The sequence below is a fragment of the Lutra lutra genome, chromosome 7, assembly GCF_902655055.1.
Source record: "Lutra lutra chromosome 7, mLutLut1.2, whole genome shotgun sequence".
In the NCBI taxonomy this organism is placed as follows: Eukaryota; Metazoa; Chordata; class Mammalia; order Carnivora; family Mustelidae; genus Lutra; species Lutra lutra.
Genome location: NC_062284.1, coordinates 115282426 through 115305493, shown reverse-complemented (window position 1 = coordinate 115305493; position 23068 = coordinate 115282426). Strand labels below are relative to the sequence as shown.

General features: G+C 46.7%; 1 protein-coding gene across 3 annotated transcripts in view; it reads left to right on the top strand.

Moving 5' to 3' along the window:
- The window catches only part of DCAF5 (DDB1 and CUL4 associated factor 5), a 102963-nt gene extending 97318 nt beyond the window's left edge, over positions 1–5645 (top strand). For all 3 annotated transcript variants that reach the window (XM_047735819.1, XM_047735818.1, XM_047735820.1), the window contains exon 9: positions 1002–5645. In XM_047735819.1, the coding sequence (XP_047591775.1) occupies positions 1002–2771 (1770 nt within the window). In that variant the 3' untranslated portion in view covers positions 2772–5645. The remainder of the gene's footprint in view (positions 1–1001) is intronic.
- The last annotated feature ends 17423 nt before the right edge of the window (positions 5646–23068 follow it).

Here is a 23068-nt window from a genome sequence, read left to right as displayed (position 1 = left end):
TCATCTGAGTTGCCATGGCTACCGGCTGATGTAACTGAGCTTCTGTGTGCTGCTCTGTGGACCAGTCTGGTAGTCAGGTGAAGCTAATTGTTCTCATCTGCAGTGACAGCTTAATTACCTTGAACTTGATTTTTGCATAACTTATTCTGCTTGTAAAGTTGGGTCTTTGCAGTCAGGCAGACCTGAGTTTGAGTCCTAGCTGTGCGTAATTCTTTTGGCTACCAGCCCATGTGTTTGATGATAGCATGGAGGAGTGTTAAGGTGAGGTGATGGTCTTTTGGAAGGGTGTCCTGCCTATTCCTGCAGCTAACAGGAGAGCTGGGGAGCAGGTCAGCAGCAACCTGGTTAAGAGAACCCAGTTTCCTGGGTAACTAATGCCTGCATGTCCAGGAGGGAAATGCAGTGTAGGCAGTTGGCTATTCTTATCAAGCACCAGTAAGCAATTCCCATTAGTTAAAAATAGAAATGTTGCAGTTGGGGAGAAGTGGAGTTATAGGCTGAAATATTAACTACCACAGAGGACTGACTGCTGGGTCTGTTTTCACTTTGGAAAAGTGGTACCTCTCTGTGCACAGCTTCAGTCTTCTGAGAGTTTTGAACACATTGGCCAATCTTCAAGTCATCCCCTATCCTTTGCAATTATGAAGGGGGTTATTGTAATTTCCAAGCTACTCCCAGAGGAAGCTAAAGGGGAGGGGGCTGGTAGGGGAGATGGTTGTGACTATCCTGGGTCAAGAGACAAGATTTAGGTCTCCTGACCCTAGGCTAATGCTACGTCCTAGACGATGCTTTTTCCAACACCTGACTCTAGAAGCCTCTGTTTTCCTATGTGGCCCACATAATCCAGTCTGGTAAAGAGTGTATTTTTAAAGCTGGTTAGCAAGGCCTGGCTAAGTGACAGGAAGGGCCTGGAGAAGCTCTGCCTCAGTGTTCTTTATCACCACCAGCTTTGGAGTACTTTCAATCAGGCCTCCTTGGTTTTGTTTTTGCCTTCTGTGCAGATCTGGAGCCCATACAAGCAGCCGGGGTGTACGGGAGACCTAGACGGTCGGATTGAGGATGATTCCCGCTGCCTCTATACCCACGAAGAGTACATCAGCCTGGTGCTGAACAGTGGGAGTGGCCTGTCGCATGACTACGCCAACCAGTCCGTGCAGGAAGACCCCCGGATGATGGCCTTCTTTGACTCCCTGGTGCGCCGCGAGATCGAGGGCTGGAGCTCTGACTCCGACAGCGACCTCAGCGAAAGCACCATCCTCCAGCTGCACGCGGGGGTCAGCGAGCGCTCGGGCTACACCGACTCCGAGTCCTCGGCCTCGCTGCCCCGCTCCCCTCCACCCACAGTAGACGAGAATGCCGACAGCGCCTTCCACCTGGGGCCCCTGCGGGTCCCTGCCGCCAACTCAGTGGCGTCCCCTCCGCCACCGCCCACGTGTGAGGACGCGGCATCTCGCCAGCAGCGCCTGTCGGCTCTGCGGCGCTACCAGGACAAACGCCTCCTGGCCCTCTCCAACGAGTCCGACTCCGAAGAGAACGCCTGTGAGGTGGAGCTGGACACAGACCTCTTCCCGCGGCCGCGGTCTCCCAGCCCTGAGGACGAGTCCAGCAGCTCCAGCAGCTCCAGCAGCTCCGACGACGAGGAGGAGCTCAACGAGCGCAGAACAGCCACGCGGCAGCGCAATACCCTGCGGCGCCGACAGAAGGCGGCCCGAGAGGAGAGGGCCGCGCCCCCCAGCAAGCCCGCCAGCGCCTACATCGGAGAGGACAACTGTGACTACCCCCAGATCAAGGTGGACGACCTCTCCTCCTCCCCGCCCTCCTCCCCTGAGCGGAGCACTTCCACGCTGGAGATTCAGCCCAGCCGGGCCTCGCCAACTTCTGACATGGAGTCGGTCGAACGGAAGATTTATAAAGCGTACAAGTGGCTCCGCTATTCCTATATTTCCTACTCCAGTAACAAAGACGGAGAGAGCTCCCTTGTGTCTGGGGAGGCAGATGAAGGGAGGGCGGGAACCAGCCACAAGGACAACCCAGCCCCTTCTTCCAGTAAGGAAGCCTGTCTCAGCACCACCGCAGGCCAGAGGAACCAGGACCTGCCCCCTGAAGGTCGCAGCAAGGATGCTTTTAAAGAAGGGACTTCTGCTAGAAATCCCAGCAGCGGCCCAGGCCAGGAGCACAGCAGCCACCCTTGGGCAGAGGCACCAGAAGACCCCTCCCAGGATGCTAACAATGGTGGCTCTGTAGAACACTCTTTTGAAACCAAGAAGCTCAATGGGAAGGCCCTGAGCAAAGCCCTAAGCAGCCGGGCTGAGGAGCCGCCCTCTCCTCCTGTCCCCAAGGCATCTGGCTCCACTCTCAGCAGTGGGTCTGGCAGCTGTCCCAGGACCCAGTCTGATGACAGTGAGGAGAGGAGCCTCGAAACCATCTGTGCCAACCACAACAATGGACGCTTACACCCCCGCCCCCCTCATCCACACAACAATGGGCAGAACTTTGGAGACCTGGAGGCAGTGGCATGCTCTTCCCCGGGACATTCAGACACTGACCATGATAACTTGTCCCTGACAGGGCCACTCCTACACAAAGATTGTTGTGGGTCTGAAATGGCCTGTGAGACCCCCAGTGCTGGAATGAGAGAGGACCCCACTGACCCCCCAGACACAGACAGCAGCAGGGCTGTTCATGGCCATAGTGGCCTCAAAAGGCACCGAGTCGAATTGGAAGATACAGATTCAGAGAATTCCTCTTCAGAGAAGAAATTAAAAACATGATAAATACAAAGGGAAAACAAAAAGCTATGAAAAGTAGCTTTACAAAAAAATTTTTAATCCTGTTTAGTGAACACAGAGGAAAGGAAAAAAAGTATTAAAGGCACATAAAACCAGGGCCTGAAATTTTGTGTCTGATGCTGCTCCCTTCTATTCAGTAATGGGTCTGAATGTCTAGCTGGCCGTTGGCTTGTGCTGTGTGAGGAAAGGAAAAAATCCAAGTGACTCCTTTCTAGTAAGACTCGAGCATCGCGTACTTGTGCGTTTTGTTAAAGTAAATCCTTGTTGAGACGTTTGACTTGTTCTTGTGTGTGTTCACCGGCCGTGTGAGCTCATTGTCTCAGAGGCTTTTCTTTCCCTTCTCCATGAGAAAGGATCTATGGATCTGTATCTTTTGCCATCTCACCTTGTTTACATGCTGTAGGTGTTCTGGTCTTAACGGTGAGCGCCTGCTGGATCCAGCTGTGCTGCCCGTGAGTCACGGACTAATGGGACTAATGCTGAAAGAACGAAGGGGAGATTGGAAACAGGCCCTCAGCCCATTGGCTGGCTGGAATGGAAAGCATGGGTCCATCCTTAGAGAAATCTTCCATGTTTTCTCTCAGTAGCACTTCTTCTCTGAGCATTTAATGTGGATGTACTAAAAGCGAAGCATTTTTAATGCTAATGAGAGGTTAGCACTTAAGATCAGATTCCAGAGAACACAGATCCCTGATACATTTCACCCGTGGCAGGTTGAGCAGTGCGGCCCCACACTGTACGGAGACCAGAAAACATGACTAATTGCGGGTGACACTTTAACCAGTTAGGTGCTAGCTCCTAAGAGACACTCTTAAGGGCCAGCGGGCACTCCCAGGGCCCCATGTGAGGAGAGGAGAGGGTAGAGACCGCTCTCAAGAGCTTTGTGCTCAGACTATTTAAGCGGACGTTCTAGGTATGTTAATGAAAAAGTGTCGTGAAGAGCAGAGTGTGGTACTATATTCGTTTAATTCAACCCAAAATGATTTGATCAGAATGGAAGGAACTGGCATCTTCCCGCAGGCTCGCAAGTAGCAGAGGCTGTAGTGTCCTGACCAGATCTTGCAGAGCAGTGGGCATCTCGAAGAAACAGAGTCCTGTTGAGTTGGTATGTTAGGAGGCAGAGAGGAGTCTCTGGTTTAAGACTCCTGGCTCCTAGAAGAGACTCCATTTCACTGAGAGGGGGAAAAACCCAAGACATTTTCAGCATCACAGTAGTTTTGCAGTCACTTGCTTATCAGTGAAGGGTTGCACAAGACAGGAAGATCTAGGAAGGACCATATATCTCATCGTCACAGATGTCATGAAAAGGCAGAATAGTGGCAAGAAACGAGGAGGAGAGAGAGAAAGAAGCACACTCTTAACTTTCTTGGGTGCAGAGGTGCTAGACCACTTGGGGTGCAGCCAGCATTGGCATAGAAAGGACCGGATGTGTGACTGGTGTGGCCTCTCTGATCCAGCATTCCTTTTAGAGGAGGACTTGTCCTACTGGGACTGGGACCATGTGGAGGATGAAGACTTGGATGAATTTAGGCACTGGGGGAAGAGGGATTATTTATAAAAGGAAGGTTGTTGATCTAAGCCAAAAGGAGACATCATCTGGCTAAGCTTTGTGAAAGGGAAGACGTGCCTGGTATGTGTGATGTGACTTGGGTGTGAAAACACTGTCTAAGGAGGAGATGAAGGAGTATGAGTAGCAGTGGGGATGCTTACGATTGAACAACTGGAATCTCACGGGGAGGGGGAGTGGGAGAGTGATTCTGTAACCATTAGAACTACTTTGGATTTGTAATCAAAATGGTTCTATGATTTGTCTTTGACTATTCACAGATAATTGTAAATTCTGGTTTTATAAGCCCAAGTCATTTTACATTTGCTTTTCCAAAATTTATTAAATTGGAATTTTTTAATCCTTTATATACAAAAAAAAAAAAAGATATAATCACTCAGTGTGTGTTTCTCTTCCCCTTCCTAGCCAGCCTACCTAATCTTTTTGTTTTGTTTTATTTAATCTAATCGGTAGCTAGCCCCTTCTGATTTCTCTGAGGACAATCCACTTTTCCTAGAGAAAAAGAAGTTAAGTTCCCTTGGGAACTTGCCACTTGGTGGTTACAGTTTCCAAACGCAGAACTTGGGTCTTTTCAGGTTAAAAGCCTTAATCCCATTTGGGTACTCCAAAGAGAAGTCAAGTTCATTCTGGTTTAATTTTAGTGTTCAAGAAAGACTGTTCTTTTAGCAACGAGAGACTCTTCCCAGCACCCCAGGTTCAACTTGCCCGGAGATAAGCCCACAAGATAACTGGAGGAGGCAGAGAATTGCTAGTCTCTATAGCCACTCTACTCTCCTTTCCAGAAATCTCCTGTCTTGTGATCGTGGGCCTGAAAACCACTTCTAGAGTCCCTTCGCCAAAATCCTTGTTAATTGAGGCCCCAACTTTGGAGGCTCATTTGATCCCCAAATTCTTCCGTGCTGGTATTTTTACTAGCAGGACAGATGGCACTGATTAGATTAAGAACTATTCGAAAGTGCCTATTACGGTTTGTTTTCTGCATCCTGTACATAAATTTTTAAGTGGCTGGTCCAGATAGGTAAAACCGTTTCTTTCCACTTTATTTTCCATCTGGTTTTGTAAGTGATTCCAGTGTCTCTAGGACAGCAGTAAATGAGTTAAATGAGTAGTTGGCTTGGGGCAAAAGAAGGTTGCAACTGTGCTTGATTTACTAAGCCAGGAGTCCCTTGTTTGTCAAGCTGCCTTCCTCTGCTGAAGCCTTATCTCCTCATAAGCCCCTCCTCCTGTGACTCCCGGCAAAGCTAGCTCTTCTCTTGTGTATATGCAAATAAACCTATTATTCACTTCTCCCGCTTCCTCTTCTCTTCCGGGGAAGACTTGGTTGCTTAGACACCCCTGGTTCTTAATGTCTTTCCTGTTTCAATTCTTACCTAGTTGAAACTTGATTCAAAGCCACTCTGAGGACTAGAAGAAAAACTGGTATTCTATGTTCATGCCAGTGGTCATTGCCTCTCTAGGGATGGAACAAAGGTCACATCTAGACAACGAAATGTAGGGTGAAAGGAGATATCTACTTGGTCTCCTTTACCAGGCTTACACGGACTCAGGATCGTGAGATCCTGGAATTGACCTTCTATTAGTTGGAACTAAGGGAGTGATGCAGCAAAGGCACATTAAACAGCCCCAAAGCAAAGTTTTTGATGTTTCCAAATATCAAGTTGCTTTTTCTGCCCTGTTCCAAGCATGGTTTGCAGACGTTTTCCTTAAAAAGGAAAAAGACCTTGTATATCCTGCCTGTAAAGCTCCTCTTTCAATTAACTGAAAAGTTCTTGCCAACCAAGACTCTTGTGAGGAAGATAGATGCTTCCAAAGGAAGGCCGTCATCCACTCCTTCGGACCTACAAAAAGCAATGGGCCGGCGTTGAAGCCAGTAAGGTGAAGTAAGGCCCAGTGAGTGCAGACTTGCCTACAACAGAAGATTATGGCTGTGGACAATCTGTGTGGTTCTCTCCAAGACGGGGTATTTCAGCTCACATTGGGATGAAAGAACAGGAATTCAAGTGGCTTGGAAGAGATTTTCAATTTTTTCACATGCAACAGAAGAAAACTGAAAAGAATCTGAACCATGTACACCCTAACTGCAGTTCACCGTTAGTGCTGAGGTGATGCGATGGTACTCACCAGAGTCTCAGAGGCAAAGAGAAACTTCCCTGAGGCCAGCACTAACATGGCCGGGGACAAGCAGGAAGAGTTGCCCCGTTCCACTCAGCAGGGTTTACTTGAGCTGTGCAGAAGGGTCCTGCAGTGCCTATTGACAAGACAGTCACATTGTAGGGAAATGGGGTAGCTAGTATTTCCAATTACTGAATTGGGAAATTAGCTCCTTTAACCCAAAGCCATGAGGTAATGGAATAGTCCAGTTGAAGTATAGAATGGCAGTTTGCACGGCTCCCTCTTATCTGGCTTTGTCAGTACTCCCACCAAGGCTGGAGAAAGGCAATAAACCACTGAGCTAACTGGATGCCAACCCAGGATCCTTCGACGTGAGAGATGTTTTTGTGGCCTTGGGAAGCTGGAAGGGAAGGCAGTTGGAGGGAAGACTGCAATGGGAGAAATGAAATGCTGGGTGAGTTCAGCAGCTTTCCAGATCCACAGAATTGCCCCGAACATGCCATGGACTGGCCTCCAAAACACTTGGGTCATCAAGATGCACCAAAATCCCTGAGTAAAAACCTTAATTTGCAATGGAAGTCAAGGGGCGCCTGGCTGGCTCAGTCAGTGGAGGGCAGCTCTCTATGCTCAGGGTCGTCAGTTCGAGCCCCATGTTGGGTGTAGAGATTAAGATCTTAAATAAAAATACAGTGGAAGTCAGTGAACATGAAGGATTGGTTTGAGAGAACTTCTCTCTGCAAGAATGCATACATTCCATGAAATAATGATCCTATAACGGTCTGAACACCAGCACATTCTCACATGTACCAAAAACAGATGAGTATGTGACTGTTGGGAGATTGCATAGGTTTTCAAAGGGTGACAAACATCTCGACTAGTCCTAGACTGGTTAGTGATGGTATTTGAGGCCTACCCCTACTATCATTTCTTAACTTTCTTTTCAGGTCAGTGTGTTCTAACATTTCTAGCCTCTCCAAGACCCTACCTTAATCATGAAGGCTAACTTCTTCTCTCTTCTCCTAAGAGCAACCTCTACCTGGGCTGGAAATGGCATTGAACTAGCAAAAGAAGTGGATTCTATACTAATTCTTCAGTGGAGTCGCTGCATGAGCCTTGGGCAAGTCACTCAAACTCTTGAGGTCCCTCTCAATTCTAAAATTGGATTCCTTCAATTCCATGGGTTCTTGGGTCCCATCCTGTGGAGTTCTCATTCCTGAGACATCCCTGCCATGTCTACCAGAACCGGTCAGTAAGCCGAGTTCTTTGACAGGTGTGCAACTGCTCAGAGCCTGAAGGTCCTCACCTATAAACAGGGAGAATGCCTGTCTCTGTGTATCATTAGAGGATTAAATGAGCAACTATAAATATAGCTTAGAACAGTGCCAGATATATAGAAAGCACTAAAATGTGTGCTATCATTAACACATCCTCTCTTTTTGGCTCTCCTTGCTTATTGTTAACAACGTGTACACCATGTAGAAGGCTTTTTTTTTTTTTTAGAAGGCTTTTTTAAATGGGGTCTGCCAAGGAATATAGACAGTAAGTTTCTCTCTCAGAGAATTTACTATTTAAAGATTTTTTTTTTTAATTTATTTGACAGACAGATTACAAGTAGGCAGAGAGGCAGGCAGAGAGAGACAGGAGGAGGAGGCAGACTCCCCACCGAGCAGAGAGCCCGATGCGGGACTCGATCCCAGGACCCCGAGATCATGACCCGAGCCGAAGGCAGAGGCTTTAACCACTGAGCCACCCAGGCGCCCCGAGAATTTACTATTTATTAGCAAACCTTAATCTGAAACCATAGGAAAAGAATACATTATCCCCCATTAAAATGGACCTTTCTAAAGCAGAGTCTAAGGCCTTGAATATCCCCTCCAGTTGGGGAAGCCAACAATCTAAAGGTTATGCCTGTGAGCTGGGAGCTTCAAAAAAAAAAAAAAAAAAAAAGGCAGGCCTGGCTGATTGGGGTCTCACATCTCCTTGCTTATGACAGTAAGTCTGCAGGGGCTAGGGGAGGAGTGGCAGACTTCATGAAACTGTAGTCTTGTTGTGGTAGTGCTGGAGATGACCCAGACCTCAGGAGCTGGGACAGCAAACTTGTCTCTGGCCTTCAGAGCTGAAATTCCCCAGTCTGGCATTGGACCAGCCCTAGAGAATCAGGAAAGTGGCAAGCCATGGAAATGCTCAGCGTTTGTGCCAAGGAAAAGTTTTGACCAGAGTTTTCCATGCAGGATTGTTTCGTGTGTGTGTGTGTGTGTGTGTGTGTGTGTGTGTGTGTGTGTGTGTGAGAGAGAAATACTCTGTAACCTCTGATTCAAGAAGAAGGTGAGCTGTAACAAAGCCAATAGTGGTCTGGTTAGGCCAAAGGGGTAAAAGGGTCAGAGTTGGACCCCAGCCCACTAAACCCTCAGGACAGACCTGGAATAGGGATCTAAGAGCACACTCGTGGCACTTGGAGAGGACAGGCAGAGAAACATGAGACAGGAGGGTTTTGAATTGCTGGTGGAAAGAGGCAATGGAATTATACTTGGGGAAAAAAAGCTTTTCAAATAGAACACATTCACCAGAAGAGCAGCCAGAGCAAGGGTGGGAGACACTGGAGGGCATGGAAGTGTTCAGACCTAAATTAGCGCTTTTGACCTTGTCCTGAAGGAGGTGGAGGGGGGCGGGGGGAGGAGGGGGTTAGCTCCATCATCCACTTCAGCCCCCGCGTGTTCGAGAGAAAATGGCCTGGCCTGGCCTCTGAGGCTAGCATTTTCCTGACATCTTGCTATTCCTAAAGTGGTTTTTTGGTTGGGCGGAGGAGCTTCCCTTGATCTCACCCTCACCCAGCGTGACTCCAGGCTCTGATTACAATACACAGCCACGGCGGCACGATTGAAAATGGCTGGCAAGGAGGCACAGTGAGGAGAGAAGGGCCTGGTGCAGAGAAAAAATCCAGGCCAGCCTAGCCTGGACCACCCTAGCCCCCAGAAAATCAACATAAGTTCCTTAAACTCAGACTAACGCCACCCATCCCTGTACCATTCAGCAAGTCTGACCCCTCCAGGATTGCTGCATGCCTCCCTGACATTTCAGCCCCTGGGGATGGCAATAAATCCCTTGGAAGACTTCAGAGAGGAGCAGCAAACACCCCGGGGCGACTGGAGGAAAAGATCAAAGGAACCAGAGGGTGGGAGCTGAGGTGCTGGGGCTTGAGGTATGCAGGGACTTAAGGACAGAAGCAGACCCTTCCGAGTTGTGAGCACTCCAGGGCCAGAAGAGGATGGAACAAATTTTAAATGATATCTGCCCAGTTGCAGGGCCGGGAAGACTGGTTCAAATCACTGTGCTCTTCTTAGCTGTCAGGTCCTGGTGAGATCTTTTTCCGAAATGAGCTGGGAGAAGCCGCTTAAAGCTCAGACCCCTTTATCTTTATTTCTGTCTTAAACTTTCCTGCCCAAAGGAAATTCCTGCATTTTGTTCCCCAAGTAGCGATCTGGAACTCCCTGGGCAGAAGCTGCCAAGCTTCACCTCCTGGGAAAGACTGGTGGAGACTGCCTCATTCCAAGTCTGACCGTGGGGCAAGGGATGGCATAAAGGCAAGCTTGTCCTTCTGCTCAGGCCATGTCCAAATCCTGCATCTCCCTCAGCTTGTGCTTCTGTAGAGGGACCTGTGAGGATGTCCCAGGTGTGGGCTCCTGTTGAATGAGAGTATTCCTAGTGAAGCCGGTAGAGTCTAGTCAGCAGCTACATGAGACCTACTCACTCCTCTCTCCTCCCCTGACTTGGGGTCCAGACAGCAACCATCCTTCCCCCTAAGACCAGCAAGTCTGCTTGAGATATCCCTGAGGAGTGGGGTTTGAACCCCCTCCCTCCTTAACGGCTACACTGCTTTTACCTCTTGATTCCTCGTATTAATGTGTTTCGGAATGGAGAACTCAGGAAGAAGCAAGTCCTTGGATTCCACTTGGAAGAGAGGGAAGAGGTTTGGCTAGGCTGAAGTCGGTGCACCAGACAACAGGAGCAAGGGGGAGCCAGGAGGAGGGATGGGAGCCTGAAAAGAGGACCGAGGTGAGTGTGCCTCTGGGTCTCCTTCAGGAAGAAGTCAAACTTACAGGATAGACTGGAGTGGTTGGGGTAGCGGGCCCTAGAGGCCAAGCTCTGTCTTCATTCAAGACAATCAGCTTGTTTGTGTCCAGCAAGATCATTTAGATTTTGTTTGCAGTTGGGGTTGGCTCTTGTGATTGCTGATGTGTAGTAATAGATCAAAGACTCTGCCACAGCAGCCTTGGGTGCCCGTGGAGCCAGGAACAAGGACTTGGCTGTCAGAAAGGGGATCTCTGGGGGCGCTGGGCTGGCTCAGTTGGTAGAGCTTGTGACCCTTGATCTTGGACTTGTGGATTCGAGCCCCACATTGAGTGTAGAGATTACTTAAAAATAAATTAATTTTTTTAATAAGATTTTATTTATTTATTTGACAGACAGAGATCACAAGTAGGCAGAGAGGCAGGCAGAGAGAGAGGAGGAAGCAGGCTCCCTGCTGAGCAGAGAGCCCAATGTGGGGATCGATCCCAGTACTCTGGGATCATGACCTGAGCCGAAGGCAGAGGCTTTAACCCTCTGAGCCACCCAGGCGCCCCTACTTAAAAATAAATTATTAAAAAAAAAAAAAAAAGGAAGGGGATCTCTATCCAGGTCCTTGCTGGGGACACCTGACCCCACGATTAAGTGACAGCCTCTTCAATTCCTGGATGGTACTTAAGCTCCAGGGTGCCCACCTTCAAGATCTGGAATGATGGGAAGCCTCTTAAGATGATCTCTAGGCACCAGAAGGCAAGAATCTGCCTATGCTTCTGCCTATCTCTGAGGGCTACCATTCAGCTGGGTCTATAGGAACAGCCCGTCCTGGAGCTGTGGGAGGCACTTCTGGCCCAGCTGTATACCACAGGACTGCAGGCTCTGTCAAGTGGAGCTCCCAGTCCAGAAAGGGAGACATTTGAGCTCCACAGTTCTGCTCCTTTACTTGCTCCCTGCCCCCATGCTGAGTGCACTGTGAGCTCTTCCCCAGAGCGCCGCACATTCCCCTACCCGATCTTCCTTTCCTCTTTCCCGGCAGGTCCACCAGCCCCATGGCCAGCCAGCCTGAGAGCCCAGGTCATTGCATAGTGGGTGGGGAGAAAATGGGCACTTGGGGAGGGAAAACTTGAGCCCAGCTCAGATCTGTGCCACCTGCTGAGCCCCACAGTCTATCGACTTCCTTCCCTTTGGGCCCCAGTGTGACTTCAAGGCCTAGGAGAGGCTCAGCTGCCCAGTTTCCCAGGCTGCTTCTGTTGTTCAGCCTGCCTCCCTCTGGGGCACACTGGGGCTCGCTTTGGAAGGGGCAGTGGGGTCAGAGGGTAAGACTGAGAAGTGGCTACTGCATCGTCCCTGCTTTCTCATGACCAGAGCCTCCTTTGCCCCCCCAACCCCATCTGGGCATTTCTGTCCAGCTGCTGCTTCCCCTCAGTCCCAGCAGAGAGGGAACTAACAAGCTTTATTCCATCTGTAAACTGTCTCCTGAGCCTTGTGTCCCTTCCTGGTGCCAAGAAACCTCCTTCCCTCATGCTCTGAGTCAGAGCACAGTTGCCTTAGAATAGCAGAAGTAGTGAGTCAGGGTGAGATGGGGGACTAGGAGGGGTGGAAAGTGGGGGTCCAAGGTAGCCTGGGGAAGCAGAAAGTAAAACCAGTAAACTCTGTGAAATGGGCCAGGTCACTAATACTTCTGACCCTGAATTTCTTCACGTACAAAGTTGAGATGAGGCTTACCTTCAGTGCTATCGTGCGGATTTGTGCAAGCACACGCACGGCCCCTGACACAATGTCCAGCACGCAGCAGGCTTTGGATAAGGAGAGCTGCTCCTATTGTCATCATAATCATGTCTTCACTCAAGTCCAGTGACCTGCTGACCTTTGGCCCCATGTCCACAATGCTGGTGTTAAGCACTGTGTTGAGGACAAGCAGAAGTAGGGAGTCCCGGTGACTTCAAAGATGTCACCTTCTCCTACTTATTCTCTCTTGGGATTTACGAGAACCCAATTCTAGAAATAAACCTCAGTGTTGGGAAATGCTGGGTTCTCTTTTTGTCCTAAATCCTTCCGAGTTAAGCCAGCCACAGAAGCGTCTCCACAGAGGTAGAGTTTGAAAACAAGCCGCTGGTGAGGAGGAAGTAGCAGCAGCGAGCCAAGGAAGCAAGAGGCACACACAGCCACTGTGTCCCATCCCAGGTGCTTGCTGGGACAGTCCAGAGAGCTTTGGTCTGTCCAGGACTATGGACTTCCCTTTCAGAAAAGCCAATCAAGAGAAATCCAAACTCAGGAAACCAAAATGAGGACAAAGGGATTCATATTACATACAAATGGATTCCTTGCAAAAGGCTTTTGATAATGCCCATCTGCTGTGTAAGAAGAGGCCCCCTTGGGTGTGGGTGTGTCAGGTAAGCTCTGAGTGAGTACTTAACCAAGGAACCACTCCTCTTCAGTACACTCTCAGTGATCTGTCAATCCCCAACCTTGCCCAAATGGTTGACCGTCCCCACATGTAGAAACTTCCCCCATGGAAGAAATTTCTCAGGTTCTGCTATCCATAAGGATTTTAATCTCTCTCTCTAAGAAGTCACTGACATCAGAGCTAAAAATTCCCAGTGGATCATTTGAATTCTCCCTTTTCCTCCCATTCCTTGGCACTCCCGAGTGCTGGCCAGGGTTCTCGGAGCCGGTTCCCTGCCAGCACCTTCTCCCCAGTTTGAAACGAGAAAATAGTCATTATAGGGTCAAAGATCTTTGTACCCCAAGAACAAAGCAAAGTGTTTAGAACAGTAGTCTTCCTTCAGAATTGTAATCCACAAGGAATAAAGAACAACCCTCCTTTATGAGACCAGAAGCTTTAGGGGATTAAGTTAAAAACTTAGCAAAGTGATGCGACGTGAAAGAAAAAGATGAGAAATGAAGGTCTATCTTTATTCTTCAGTAGGCACAGTGCGTTTCGGTACTGGTGTCCTGGGGCTTGGCGAGGCTGGATGGTGAATGTATGTCTTGGCTATTATGGCTCTGTGGGAAACATGGATGAAAGCAATTCCATCTTCTCCTTGTGTCCCCGATCTTGTTCCCCACCAGCACTACTGACAGTAAGTATGCACAGATTCCATGTTCAGCAGTCCATTCCTGGACGCATATTCTAGACATTCTCATCAAGGTCCTGAAGGGGACCTGAACCACGATGTCCACTGTGGGTTTGTGGGTGGTGCCAGGGAAGTATTTGTCCCTGTGGGAGTAGGTATGCCAAATGTGGTAGCAGCCCAGTCCCCCAAGGGCCACACAGCCGCAGGCAGTAATGGATCAGATATACTACTCACGGCAACATAGATGGATCCTAAAAGCACAAGGCTGACTGGAGTGTCAAACAGAATAAGAACTGTAACACCCTACCGTGTACGCAGATTAAAAATGCATGCACACAAGAGGAATGCACATTTATCATAAAAACATTAAATGAAAGACACACATGACATATAGGAGAACTGTCTCCCGTGGAAGGAAGATGAGCTTAATGCACGAATAAACCAAGAGAAGAGAGGGCCACACAAAAATGTGTAGATTCATGTTCATAGCAGAATTATGCATAATACCCAGAAGGTGGAAACAACCCAGAAGTCCATGAGCTGGTGAGTGGATGAATGTAGGTGGTCTGTCCATGTAAGCGGTGTTATTTGGCCATAAACAGGAATGAAGTAGGGATACGTGCTACAACACGGATGCCCTTTGCAAACATCATGCTGGATGAAAGAAGCCAGTCACCGGAGCCTCCACATGTTGTATGATTCCATTTATATGAAATTTCTAGAACGGACAAATCTGGAGAAACAAAGTACGTTAAGGTTACCTAGGGCTGTGGGTGATGAAAATGTGTTAAACTTAGACTGTAGTGACGGTTCAGCTCAGTAAATACACGAAAAATCATGGTACACTTTAAATGGGTGAGTTTCACAGTATGTGAATTTTATCTCAATAAAGATACTGTCTTTTCATTTTTTTTTTTTAAGATTTTATTTTTAAATAATCTTTCCACCCACCATGGGGCCCGAACTTACAACCCTGAGACTGAGAGTTGCACACTCCAGTGACTGAGCCAGCCAGGGACGCCTCAATAAAGATATTTAAAAAGAAAAACAGGGCGCCTGGGTGGCTCAGTGGGTTAAGCCGCTGCCTTCAGCTCAGGTCATGATCTCAGGGTCCTGGGATCGAGTCCCGCATCGGGCTCTCTGCTCAGCAGGGAGCCTGCTTCCCTCTGTCTCTCTCTCTGCCTGACTCTCTGTCTACTTGTGATCTCTCTCTGTCAAATAAATAAATAAAAAAAAACTTTAAAAAAAAAAAAAAAAAAAGAAAAACAGGGTGCCTGCGTGGATCAGTCAGTGAAGCTTCCGACTCCTGATTTCGGCTCCGGCCATGATCTCAGGGTTGTGAGATCAAGCCCCATGTTGGGCTCCACACTCAGCTCGGATTCTGCTTGGGAGTCTCTCTCTCTCTCTCTGACCTTCTCCCAGCTTGACCACATGCTCTTTCCCTCTAAAATAAATAAATAAAATCTTAAAAAAAAAAAAAAAGGAAAGAAAGAAAAAGAAAAACAAGATGGAGAGTATGCTCATGTGTTTCCCGTGGGTCCTTCCTCTTTGTGCTTCTGGTTTCATACTGGAATTGGGTGAGCTTCACCTACCTTAACCCTGCCCATGGGCCACTGCCCTCAAATGGTGCACACTTGCCTCTGGCCTTCCGGCTTGGAAACCCAGCACTGGCCTACGACGCCCTGGAACCAACTCGGAGCTGATTCCAGGGCAGGACTGACTGGCTCCACACAGCTCCCTTCCTCCACCCCCTGACGTGGCTTACAGCCAGACTGTAGCCGAGGGTTTTCTCACAATGGAAGTTAGAAAGGACATATTCAGGGCCTATGCGTTCTGTTAACCAACCATAAGTTTATCCTTAGTTGACAGTATGACACTAAGAAAGCATGTTTTTCCTTCCTGGCTTTGCCAGCATTAGTTGTGAGACTTTTTTATTTTTTGAAAGTTTTTTTTTTTTTTTTTTTAATAAGTAATCTCTACACCCAATATGGGACTTGAACCTAACAACCCTGAGATCAAGACTCGCACACTTCACTGACTGAACCAGCCAGGCACCCCAGTTGTGTGACTCTAAAGTGCTACCTCTGTAAGTCTCAGTTTGTCTCTTTGGACCACTACGGCCAGGGCAATGCCCATGACAGCTCCTAAAGCCATGATGGCGAGAGGCATGGTGCTGGGCTGATGAGCTTTGATAAATCAGTTCACCTGGAAAATCACAACTTGCCTCACAGTGGGCGAAGGTGGAAGGACATTGAGAACATGAACACGATGCCTACCACAGGACCCCATATTTCACTTATAGATGGGAAAACTGGGGTCCAAGTTTGTACATTCAGTTTGTGGCAAATCTAAGACCAGATATTAGTGGTGTTGCCTAGAGTTGGCTGCTTTTGAATCAATAATGGAATAGAGGCCTTAATGGGTAATAAAACCCCATCACCCCATCACTAGGGAGCTTCAAGCCGAGGCTAGATGGCATTGTGGCTATAAAAGGAATGACCACACTGATCTCCAAGAGAGGACGGAAAGCTCTGTTACAGACATTGCATGAGAACAGTGTGGAGACGAGACAGCTAATCCCAGGGTGGGATGGTGGAGATGGGGCCCTGCACCAGGAACAGGTTGATCCTGTCTACTTTCTTGGATTTGCAGCTTCCTGAGAGAGGTTCTGTCTCCCCTTTACCTCCCCCTCCTCCCTGCCCAATTCCCAGGCCGAGGGGAGCAAGCCAGGGCTGGTAAATTGTGTTAGCTCAGTTTCCTCCCTAATCCTTCCCTCCTCATAATCTGATTTCCAAGGGACGGGGGAAAGCAGGGCCCAGGCTCAGGAAGAAATGTGTTCCCTCGTGTCCACTGGGCCTGCTAATTTGATAGGACTATTTGCTGAGCTTCCACAGAACCCCCATTAGGAACAAATTTCATCTGGTTTCCACAGCCCTCACCCTGAAGAGCTCTCTGGGTCTCAGCTCAGAAGGAAATTCAGCTTCCAATTCAATTTTTGCATAAGGAAATGAAGTCTCTGTTATAATAACAACAACCAGAGATTGAGCACCTACTGTGAGTCATCCCCAGCTTTGTATTTGATGACTCCCTAGGTGGGCAGTCGTCCCCCCACCCCATGAGTTCACAGGTGCTGCAAGCTAGGTCCTTTGGCTGATGATTCCATTTGTCATGGGATCCTCCCTCCAGATGAATGGATTTGCCCTTGTGTCTGGCTGGGGTCTTTGGCCAGCCCCAGTGAGATCCTCAGGGTAGCTGTGTTTCTGGGCCAGGATGGCTGCTCACACGTGAAGCAGGCTCTCAGCCAGTCCCCTCTCCTTTCCAAGGCTTCCTGGTGTCTGAGAGGTGCCAACAGCCTCTCAGAATGCCTATCCGAGCTCCCCTTTGCCGTGACAAACACCGACGGCTGTGAGCCCCATTTTGAAGCTCAGCCCGCCAGGCGTCCTGGCCAGTGTGCATGAGCATGTTAAGAAAAGACACCGGCTGCTGGAGAGAAGCAGCTTTGCAACCTGTTAGCCGTGGGACCTTGGAGATTTTTCCTAAACTCCAAACTGGGTCTTCCTCATCTAGGAAATGGCAAAAGTAGAGTAGAGCAGTTGTGAGAATTACGGGAAAAAGGAATGTGCAGCGTAGTCTCCAGTTTCACTGTGTGGGACGAGAACTATGAATCACCCCCGCTCAAGTGTGTTCCCAGAGCCTGAACCACCTGTGTGCTCCGGCATCGGGCCCTCCACTTTGACTTCCTCCCCAGGAATCCCCGGGGACTCACAGGGTTAGGGGGAAGGGAGGGGGCTTGCCAGATTGCTCATAACATGGAAACTGGGGTCTCTTGCTTGTTTTTCGAGGGTCCCTGTCCCCAAGGAGACCATGACACAGACAGATGACAGATAAGGGAATAAATATATAAAGTCCTATGTGGTGACACAAGCTGTGTTCCAGGAGACATCAGGGAGGCTCCCGGATCCCCAGCTAGGTGCCGGTGTCCTTGCCACCCAGGGAAGTGACAAGTGACTTTCCTTGCCCCATGCTACCCAGACAATAGGCTCTTGCCCCCTAGGCTGTCAGCTGGCTACTAGCATCAGTCTGGGTGCACAGAAGTACGGCGGGCATTACCCCCAGCCCAAAGAAGCCCCTTCCTGAAGGCTGTTACTGAGGGGCACACCTGGGCTCAACCCCCAGCTTCTGCTCCATCACTGGTGTGTGTGCAGATTCCGGGCAGCCTTGAGAGACACTAACTCCCCTCTCAGAGAGCTCCATGCCTGGCTCTCCCCAGCTTGTTTTCCTGCCTTTTTCAAATTTATTCAAATATCACCTCTCCCTGACCACCTGATCTAAATCAGACAGCCCCAAGCATGACCCCCACTCCACTCTCCTCCCTGTCCTGCCTGCCCATCTCCTTAGCCAAAACTAAGGAGCGACTTTAGCAAGGTCATAGGATACAAAGCCCATATAAAAAAATTGTATTTCTAGGATTCATTTGAGTTAACTTTTGCATATGATGTGGGGTAATGGGTGAAGTTAGCTCTTTTCATATGGATATAAAGTTGTTCAAGCACCATTTGTTGAAAATGTTATTGTTTCTCCAGTAAATAACCTGTGCTTTTGTAAGAACGTTGGCTGACTATAGATCTTTTGGTCTATTTCTGAGCTCTATAATATTCCGTTCATCTATATGTCTACCATTATATTAATACCACAGTCTTGATTATGTAGCTTTGCATGAAGTTATTTTTTAAAAGATTTTATCTAGGGGCGCCTGAGTGTCTCAGTGGGTTAAGCCACTGCCTTCGGCTCGGGTCATGGTCTCAGGGTCCTGGGATCGAGCCCCACATCGGCCTCTCTGCTCAGCGGGAAGCCTGCTTCCCCCTCTGTCTCTGCCTATCTCTCTGCCTACTTGTGATCTCTGTCAAATAAATAAACAAAAAAAAATCTAAAAAATATATATTAAAAAAAGATTTTATTTATTTGGGAGAGAGAAAGAAAGCGTAAGCACACAAGTGAGGGGAGTGGTAGAGGGAAAAGGAGAAGCAGACTCCCCACTGAGCAGGGAACCGGACCCTGAGATCATGACCTGAGCCAAAAGCAGACGCTCAACCGACTGAGCCACCCAGGCTCCCCTGTAATAAGTCTTGAAATCAGATATTGTAAGTCCTCTAAATTTCTTCTTTCATAACATTGTTTTGAATATTCTACATACTTTTAATTTCCACATACATTTTAGAGTCAGCCTCTCAATTTCTCTGAACAAACAAAGCCAACTGGCATTTTTATTGGAATTGTTTTGAACCAATAGCTTAGTTTGAGGAGAATTGGTATTTTTTTTAAAAAGATTTTATTTATTTGACAGACAGAGATCACAAGTAGGCAGAGAGGCAGGCAGAGAGAGAGGGGGAAGCAGGCTCCCTGCTGAGCAGAGAGCCCAATGCGGGGCTCGATCCCAGGAACCCGGGATCATGACCTGAGCTGAAGGCAGAGGCTTTAACCCACCGAGCCACCCAGGCATCCTGAGAATTGATATCTTAACAATATTGAGTCTATCAATCCATAAACATGGTGTATCTGTCCCTTTAATTGGGTGTTCATAAAATTTTCAAGGTAAGGGACACCTGGATGGCTCAGCCAAGATAGTTGAGCATCCGACTCTTGGTTTCAGCTCAGGTTGTAATCTCATGGGTCATGGGGTCACGCCCCTGGTTGAGCCCTGAATCCTGGGCTCCACTCTCAGCAGGATGTCTACTCAAAGATTCTCTCCCTCTGCCCCTCCCCCCACTCCCTCTCTTTCTCTCTCTCTCAAATAAATAAATCTTCAAAAAAATTAAAAAGTAAAAATTTTCAGCTAACATAATACTTAATGCTGAAAGACTGAATGCTCTTCTCCAAAGATTGGGTAAAGGGTAAAGGGCAAAAATGTCTGATTCACCACTTCTTTTCCATGTTTTACTGGAGATGCTGGAGCTCAATCTCACAGCCATGAGATCATGACCATGAGACCATGACCTGAGCCGAAACCAAAAGTCAGGCGCTTAACTGACTGAGCCACCCAGGCACCCCTAGCTAAAGTTTTTTGTTTTTGTTTTGTTTTAAAGATTTTATTTATTTATCCGAGAGAGCGAGCACAAGCAGTGGGGAGAGGCAGGGAGAGGGAGAAGGAGGCTCCCCAGTGAGCAAGGAGAAAGGGACTTGATTCCAGGATCCTGGGACCATGACCTGAGCTAAAGGCATACACTTAACCAACTGAGCCATCTGGGCCTCCCAAAGTTTTTTAAAAGATGTTCTTTTCAAGGGACCTGGGTGGTCCATTTGGTTAAGCATCTCACCCTTATTCTCAGCTCAGGTCTTAATCTCAGGGTTGTGAGTTCAAGCCCTGTGTTGGGCTCCACACTGTGGCACCTACCCAAAGGAAGAAAAAAAAAAAAAAAAAAGATGTCCTTATCAAGTTAGGAAAATTCCCTTCTATTACTTGTTTACTGAATGGCTTTTGAATTTTGTCAAAATTTTTATGACTCTAATCAGATGATCACGCAGGCTTTTAAAAAATTGTTCTAGTATGGGGAATTACATTGATTAATTTTTTAATGGCAAACAAACATTTTATTCCTGGGATAAACCTGATTTGGACATGCCTCATTTCCCTTTCTATCTACTGTTAGATTTGATTTGCTAAAATTTTGTTAAGGGTCTATGTACTTTAGAGATTGATTTCTTCTTAATCTTCTAATCAAATCTTTTGTTTGACTTGGATATCAGGGTAGTGTTGGCCTTGAGATATGAACTGGGAAATGGCCTTTTTTCTTCCATTCTCTGAAGGAGTTTGTGTAGAATTGATCTTATTTCTTCTAAATGTTAACCTAAATGTAACCTAAATGTTAGGTAGGATTTGCTATTAAAGCCATCTGAACCTGGAGTTTCCTTTATGGAAATTTTTTTTTAATCAATTTACTTTAAAATAATTTTTATATTGTGATAAATTCCATGTAACATGAAATTCACCATTTTAACTATCTTGAAGTATATAATTTGGTGGGATTTCCTACATTCACAACATTGTGCAACCATCACCATTATCTAACTCCAGAACTTTTTTATTTTCTTAAAAAGAAACCTCATACCTCCCAATTTCCTCTTTCCCCCATTCTCTGTTTAAACACTTCTACTTTCTGTTTACATGTACTAGCCTATTCTGGATACTTTATAGAAATGAAATAATATAATACATGGCTTTTTGTGTCTGGTTTCTTTCACGTTGCATAATATTTTCAAGATCCATCCATGGGCACCATGTATCAGTACTTCATTCATTTTTATTGCTGGATGATATTCCATTGCATGGATATGCCACATTTTGTTTATCCGTTTATCAGGATGGACACTTGAGTTGTTTCCTGTTTTTGACTATTACAAATAGTGCCTCTATGAACACTCGTGTACAAGTTCATGGGAACATGTATTTTCAATTCTCTTGGGTAGGAGTGGAATTAGTAGTTCATATGTAACTCTGTTTAACTTCTTGAGGAACTGCCAGACTGTTTTTCAAAATGGCTGGGCCATTTTATACTCCTGATAGCAATATATTAGGTGTCTGAATTCTTCATGTCCTTGTCAACACTTATCATTTTCCATTTTCTTATTATAGTCATACTAGTGCATGTGAAGTTGTATCTCATTGTGGTGTGGAGTTGCATTTCCTTAATGATTAATGACTTAGCCATATTTATATCTTCTTTAGAGAAATGTCTGTTCAAATCCTTTGTCCATTTTAAAATTGGGTTGTCTTTTATATTGGTGAGTTGTTTTTTATGTATTCTAGATATTAGACCTTTATCAGATACATGATTTGTAAATATCACATTCTGTGGGTTGTGATTCCACATTTTTGATAGTGTCCTTTGATGCATAATAATTTAATTTTTTCCCTTTGGTTGCTTGTGGTTTTAGTATCATAATTAAGAAACTACTAAATAGGGGATGCCTGGGTGGCTTAGTTGGTTGAGCCTCTGGCTCTTGATTTCAGCTCAGCTCATGATCTCAGGGACATGGGATCAAGCCCTGTGTCAGGCTCCTTGCTCAGCAGGGAGTCTGCTTGGGCTTCTCACTCTCCCTCTGCCCCTCCTCCAGATTGCTCTCTCTTTCTCTCAAAATAAATAAATCTTTAAAAAAAACTTAACAAAAAAAGAAACTACTACATAATCTAAGATCACAAGCATTTATATCTAAGAGTTTTATCGTTTTACCTATTACATTTAAATCTTTGGTCTAGTTTGAGTTAACTTTTTAATATAGGGTGACATAGGAATTCAACATCATTATTTTGAATGTGAATATCCAGTTATCTCAGCACCATTTGTTATAAAGACTATTTCTCCCCCATTGAGTGGTTTTGACAACCTTATAGAAAATGAACTGATCATAGAGGTATAAGTTTATTTTTGGATGGTCAGCTCTATTCCATTGATAGACATGTTTATCCTTTGTCCATACCACATTGCTTTAATTATGATAGTTTTGTAGTGAGTTCTGGAATCACGAAATGTTTGTCTTCCAACTTTGTTCTTCCTTTTTCTTTTCTTTCTTTTTTTTTTTTAAAGATTTATTTATTTGACAGAGAGAGACACAGTGAGAGAGGGAACACAAGCAGGGGAAGTGGGAGAGGGAGAAGCAGGCTTCCTGCCAAGCAGGGAGCCCCGATGCAGGCCTCGATCCCAGGACCCTGGGATCATGACCTGAGCTGAAGGCAGATGCTTAATGACTGAGCCACCCAGGCGCCCCTCCTTTTTTTTTCTTTTTAAGACTTATTTATTTGAGAGAGAGACAGACAGACAGACAGAGGGCTTGAGGGGGGGGGTGGGATGGGTAGAGGGGAAGCAGATTCCCCATTGAACCACCCGGGCAGCCCCTGTTCTTCCTTTTCAAAATCATTTTGGTTATTCCAGTTCCTTGCATTTCCATATGAATTTTAGGATCAGTTTGTTCATTTCTGCAAAAGGGGCCAATAGAATTTTGACAAAGGTTGTACTGAATCTGGATCAATTTGAGAAGTATTGCTAGCTTAACAATATTAACTTTCAATCAAAGAACATGGAGTAGATTTCAATTTTATTTAGGTCTTGTTTAATTTTTTTCAACAGTGTTTTGTGTGTGTTTGTGTGTTTAAGATATTATTTATTTATTTGACAGAGAAAGACACAGCAAGAGAGGGAACACAAGCAAAGAAAGTGGGAAAGGGAGAAGCAGGCTTCCCGGAGCAGGGAGCCAGCCGGATACGGGGCTGGATCCCAGGACCCTGAGATCATGAACTGAGCTGAAGGCAGATGCTTAACGATTGAGCCACTGGGCACCCCAGTTTTGTGGTTTTCAATATGTAAGTCTTGCACTTCAGCAGGAATGATTGATTGATTGATTGATAAGTTTTTTAAAAAGATTTTATTTATTTATTTGACAGAGAGAGAGCACAGCAGGGGGAGTGG